The sequence below is a fragment of the Clinocottus analis genome, unplaced genomic scaffold (genome assembly GCF_023055335.1).
Source record: "Clinocottus analis isolate CAN_PGR_092001 unplaced genomic scaffold, fCliAna1.0.p SCAF_24, whole genome shotgun sequence".
In the NCBI taxonomy this organism is placed as follows: domain Eukaryota; kingdom Metazoa; phylum Chordata; class Actinopteri; order Perciformes; family Cottidae; genus Clinocottus; species Clinocottus analis.
This window is the reverse complement of record NW_027175976.1, coordinates 8091234-8097217: the sequence shown is the minus strand read 5'-3', so window position 1 is coordinate 8097217 and position 5984 is coordinate 8091234. Positions and strand designations below refer to the sequence as shown.

At 47.7% G+C, this 5984-nt stretch overlaps 1 protein-coding gene across 1 annotated transcript; it reads left to right on the top strand.

The window, feature by feature from the left end:
* The first annotated feature begins 344 nt into the window (after nucleotides 1-344).
* Nucleotides 345-3700, top strand: pou3f3b (POU class 3 homeobox 3b). Its single transcript, XM_068591023.1, has 2 exons — nucleotides 345-2236; nucleotides 2578-3700. The coding sequence occupies exons 1-2, from the start codon at nucleotides 1028-1030 to the stop codon at nucleotides 2674-2676; spliced, it is 1308 nt and encodes a 435-aa protein (XP_068447124.1). The 5' UTR covers nucleotides 345-1027; the 3' UTR covers nucleotides 2677-3700.
* The last annotated feature ends 2284 nt before the right edge of the window (nucleotides 3701-5984 follow it).

The following is a 5984-nucleotide window of genomic DNA, read 5'->3' as shown; positions in this document are numbered from 1 at the left end:
GGTCACAACTAGAGGTCACAGCTGAGAGAGTTCTGTTATACATTTAATTTACCCCTTCTCCCACGTTTGTGTACTAATACCTTCAGTACTATTTACTACCAAGTTGTGTTCCCCGTTTTGTTTGGACTGCAATTACAAAGCAGCCAATCGGAACCGCCGGAAGGAGGGCTGCGCGCGCCCGGGAGCCAGGCTGGCGAGACCTGCCACTCACACCCCGGGTAGCCAATCAGCGGGGACGCACGGGGGTAAACATCCGCGCGTCGTCAGGGGCTCGGAGGGGGGCGGGACTACGGCGTCTGTCAGGGAGAGAGAGAGAGACGCGCAGCGAGGTGGAGAGAGAGAACAAGCGAATGAGAGGAGAGGCTCGCAAGCAGCGCCGTACGCTGGTCCACCGGATTGTACTTCATCGGGAGTTTGCGGTTTGGCAGGTTTATATACATCAAAACAGAACAAAGAGAGAGGCTCTACAGTGCTATAAAAGAAGAGAGAGAAAAGAATAAAGCGAGGGAGAAATCTCGGCGACTGAATTACAAAAGAACTAAGGACACTCTGCTAATGTTTTTCTCATCCAAAGGGGACATAAACCGGGACTTGGTACATTGTGGACAATTCGCGAGGCTTTTTTTGTTTGTTTTTGGCCAGCACCAAAAGTTTGTATGGGACGACGCTTTTTTCTTCTTCCTGTATATTTGAATTTTTAATGCTCGCAATTTCATCGCCGGTGCAAAACTTTCCAAACCGGACTGGCACATGGTTTCAAAGGGCTTTTGAAAAAGCTGGATTTTTTTTTTATTCGCCGATACATGCGCCACTAGAATGCTGTAAATACACGCGGATTTTATCCAGTTTCCTCGCCCGGTTTTGAGGCTTTTTCGCGTTTTTACGCGCGTCGATGGTAGTGCCAAAAACCTACTCATACTTTTAAAGTTTGAATAATTCATGAGATACAATTTGCCTGCTCGAAAGAAGTGACTGTAAAAAAAGGGAGGGGGGGTTATCCACAAACATATTCATAAGGGTTGACGGAATGGCCACCGCGGCTTCCAATCCTTATCTGCCCAGCAATAGCATCTTATCCGGCTCCATCGGGCACTCTGACTCTGGAGGTGGTGGCATGCAGCCGGGCAGTGCTGCGGTTACGTCGGGGTCTGGGGTCTACAGGGGGGACCCCTCGGTCAAGATGGTGCAGAGTGACTTTATGCAGGGCGCGATGGCAGCGAGCAACGGCGGACACATGCTGAGCCACGCGCACCAGTGGGTGACGTCCCTCCCGCACGCCGCGGCCGCCGCAGCAGCGGCCGCGGTGGCGGCAGCGGAAGCCGGATCGCCGTGGTCGTCGAGTCCCGTCGGGATGACGGGCAGCCCCCAGCAGCAGGACGTGAAGAACTCCGGCAGAGACGACCTGCACACGGGCACGGCGCTGCACCACAGGCCGCCTCACTTAGCGCCACATCAGACTCACGCCGGGGCTTGGGGGAGCACGACCGCCGCGCACATCAACTCCATATCCGGGGGACAGCAGCAGCAGCAGTCGCTGATCTACGCGCAGCCGGGGGGGTTCACCGTCAACGGGATGCTGAGTCCGGGGAGCCAGAGCCTGGTGCATCCTGGCTTGGTGAGAGGGGACACCCCGGATCTGGACCACGGCAGCCACCACCACCACCATCACCACCAGCATCACCAGCACCAGCACCACGGCGGCGTCAACAGCCACGACGCGCACTCGGACGACGACACGCCGACCTCGGACGACCTGGAGCAGTTCGCCAAGCAGTTCAAGCAGCGGAGGATCAAGCTGGGCTTTACGCAGGCGGACGTCGGCTTGGCTTTGGGCACCCTGTACGGGAACGTTTTCTCTCAGACGACCATTTGCAGGTTCGAGGCTCTGCAGCTGAGCTTCAAAAACATGTGCAAGCTCAAGCCTTTGTTGAACAAGTGGCTCGAGGAGGCCGACTCGACCACCGGCAGCCCGACCAGCATCGACAAGATCGCGGCGCAGGGGAGGAAGCGGAAGAAGCGCACGTCCATCGAAGTGAGCGTCAAGGGGGCTTTGGAGAGCCACTTCCTAAAATGCCCCAAACCCTCGGCCCAGGAGATCACCGGCCTGGCGGACAACTTGCAGCTGGAGAAGGAGGTGGTTAGAGTGTGGTTTTGCAATAGGAGGCAGAAGGAGAAACGGATGACGCCCCCAGGAGTGGCTCAGACGCCGGAGGATGTGTACTCTCAGGTCGGCAATGTGAGTGCAGAAACGCCGCCCCCCTCCATGGACTGCAAACGAATGTTCAGTGAAACATAGAGCAGCAAGAATATTTTATATGAAATTAAACTGATTTTAAAAAAAAAAGCATAGACTATCGCCAGGATAGCCACATTTTTTTTGATACTGTGATTGTGATGGAATATAAATGAGACTGCAAATGTGTTATCTATTTTTGACCAGAAAAAAACAAACAGCAAGCTTTTCCCTTTTTCCTCCCAAACCCCCCCTTCAGACTAAAAAGAAACGCACCGTTTTAACCTTCTTCCAGGCCCTGAAATGTCTTAACCTAAAAGGTTCCTTCTGCTTTTTTCTTTCAGGGGCATTTTTTAGTAGATTACTTAAAAGATGCAAGTGAAGCGAGCGACCAGAGGGTGACAACCACAAGTTCATTCCACCAGGTAATTTTGGCGCATTAAAACACACCAAGAGGAAAACCAAGTATTGTTTTTATTCTTTTTTTTTTCTTCCTCTTCTCCCCCCCTTCTCCAAAAAAAATTGCTCCCTCTCATTATCCTGTGTTTGATTGAGGAAACAAAGGAGCAGGCATTTTGTACATTTAGAAATGGGACTGAACCGCCTTCCCTGCTCTCCATGCCTAGAACAATAACACGAGGGGAGAAACTGCAACACTATGAACACGAGTGACATCCACGACGCTTCCATCCTTGTTTGTTTATTCTGAGGTGGACTGCATGGTTGCACTCACACACACACACACACACACACGCGCGCGGATAAAGGGATATTTTTTCCTCTCTTTTTTTGTTTGTTTTTTTGTGGTCACCTTGAGGCCCTCGTGAGAAGAAAAGACAACCTGGACCAGGACTGTCCCCTCCTGATCTCAAAGATCACCCTTTTTTTCTTATTATTATTATTTAATGGACTTTGACACCGTGAGTGGATTTTTCTCTCTCCAGCGAATAGAGCATAAGACATTTGAAAAGACTTCAACTGCACTTATTTGAGAAAAAAAATCTGTTGCCAAGTGTGACTGAGTGGGTGCTGTGGATTCACTATTATTGCTGCCCTTTCTAAGCAGTATTCTTTGGTAGGTTTTAATAAACAAAACTCTGTAAAGCCGGCAATATAGATCACTAGATCAGATACTGATCTGAGTTATTTACTTTATATTTTTCATCAGAATGACTTGTTTTAATATTTTATTCGGAATACATATGAATGATTCCAGACGGTAATTTATTTCCCCCTCCCCTCCCCCCCTTTGCAGGAACTTGTGTAAGATGCTTTCCCCTTTTTTTTCCTTGTTTTACCTTCATTTCTTTCTTATATTTCTGTTGTTGCCCTTATTTGTTTCATTTTGTATTATCGTTTCTAAAGGAGCACAAATCATCATAAGCTGACATTGACCGTTGTTATAGGTAATAAGGGTATATTTTGATGTGATAATTTGATTGTAATTTAATTTCAGTAGTGGTTCCGTACGAGCTGATTGAAACACAATAAATTTGTTAGAATGAAATGCACTCACCTTGTGTTTTGAGATTTATATTCTTATCGCATATTGTTTTCTTTTTTTAAAAAAAAGGGGATTTACCTTGTGTGCTATTTTATTTTTTTTATTTTTTTGCCTGCAGAAGCTAATGAAGAAAATGGTGGACTATGTTGTCCCAGATGGAGCTGCGAGCTAATAATAACCTGCATTAGAATAATACAGAACAAAGAGTCTTTGTAGAGGGGAATTCAAATGCTCAACCTTTAATCTTAGAATATAGTTTTTTTATATTCACTAAAACATAAAGGAGATAAATTGACGTATTATTACAGCATGTACAGCATTACGAGCTTCTTAGTTATTGCCTATAAGCTTAAATAAATGTCCACCAGCGATGTTATCACCATCCCATAATGTGTATTAGCATTTAAATGAAGCGTCGGTCGGTTGCAGGCCCGATGGCTCCTGTTTGTTTACATGCTGCCTCCCGAGGCCCCGGGGCCAGAAGCAGGAGCCCTCACCTCAGCCTGCAGGCAGCACACCGGGCATAATCACTGTCTCGTGGGGAGGGAAAGGACAGAGCAACCGGGGATCCTTAGAGCAATGCAACCTCCATGTTCTGGTTGATGTATGCAGCGTCGCGCATGTTATGTAACAGGAACGCTGCAGCTTCAAAAAGTCCAGATCCTGAATCCCATAATACTCCTAAACACATCATTAATGTCCTGATTCATGCAACAACAACAAAAAAGGCACATTCATAATCTGCCAAAAAAATAATAATTGATTTACAGCGAAATAGCAAAATTTAATGTATTGCCTTTTTTTTTTTTGCAGCGTGAACGCAAATGCTATATAATTACTCCATGCGCGTGCACGCGAAACTCGCAGGTGTGTGTGCTTCATATAAGATGACACGTGTTGGGATGCGGGGCAGTGGGTCAGGGGGGTTATTGATTGTGTCTGTCAGGGGTGGAGCAGAGCCACAGACAGACAGACTCACAGACAGACAGACAGACAGACAGACAGACAGACAGACAGACAGACAGACAGACAGACAGACAGGCAGGCAGACTCACAGACAGACAGACAGACTCACAGACAGACAGGCTCAGCCACAGACCGGCTCACAGACAGGTTGTGGGATGGAGTGGTCCATGTGGTTGCAGGACCTTTGTCAGGCTTAATGCGGGTAAACGCCTCCGGTCACGGGCTCGTTTACGTCATGTCATACGTGGTATTGTCTCTGGATGACGTAGTGAACATGTTGGCAGTGTTATCATGTCTTTATTTCACGACAGGACTATTTACTTTTTTATTTCCGTCACGGCAAAGTGTGTTCCGTGGCTTCCAAACTTTTTTTCTCCTCTTCTTTCTTCTTTCTTTCTTTCTTGATGCTGTCTCGCTCGCCTATTCAGCAAAACTCACAAAACGTGTCCTCTCGCTGCAGGATTTGAATTTCGCGGATGATTTCCCATACTAGTTGCTTAGCAACGATGATATAGAGAAGTGGGCATCATTTTTCTTTGTCTCCATTAGTAAAAAAATAAATAAAAAAAAAAAAGTGGCAGCACGAGACATGCTGTGTACATGTGCAGTCCTAAAAAAAACTTTATTATCTGCCCGCGTCATGTATACACATCCTCAGGATGCGTTAAAGTGTTGTGGGAAATTTGAGAATAAGGCTCAAAACAGCACGAGGTAGTCTGCTTTTTTTTTTTTTTTAATTAAAAAAATGTGTTGAAATATCTGCCTGATCTTATAGGACAGGACGCCTTTTAGAAATAAAAGCGTGCGTGCAGAGGCTCCACGTTGGCCTCGTGCTCATTATGCATGCAGCTCCTGAGCCCAAATGCAACGTCACATGACGTGCTATAAGAGAGAGGAACACTATGCACGCTATCCCGAGTTGACTGTAACAAATCCCTATACAGCGGCGCGTCCACGCACGCGCATGCCCGCGGCCCAGCAGCGCGCGTGGCTCGTGCAGAAATACCCAAATCTATAAGTGAAAGATTTGACACACAAAAAATAGTTTGCAGTCTCATAATATGGGGAGGGGGGAGGAGAGGTCGCGTGGGTCTTCAAAAACCCATGTTAGCAGCAGCGTGTGCGCGTGCACGTGCACCAATACGCGCAGGCCCGAGGAGCACGTCGCTTCCTATTGATTGAGGACAACAGCGGCCCGGACGGGCTCGTTCAAGCTGCTCGTTGTCTCTGCTCCGTGAAGCAGGACTCCAGCGGGGGAGCATGCAGGGACCCGGATGTGGC

Excerpts from the sequence above, each read along its gene's own strand:
- pou3f3b (XM_068591023.1), top strand. The coding sequence starts at position 1,028 with ATGGCCACCGCGGCTTCCAATCCTTATCTGCCCAGCAATAGCATCTTA. Across the intron at positions 2,237-2,577 it reads TGTACTCTCAGGTCGGCAAT|GGGCATTTTTTAGTAGATTA; the intron begins GTGAGTGCAGAA and ends TTTTTCTTTCAG.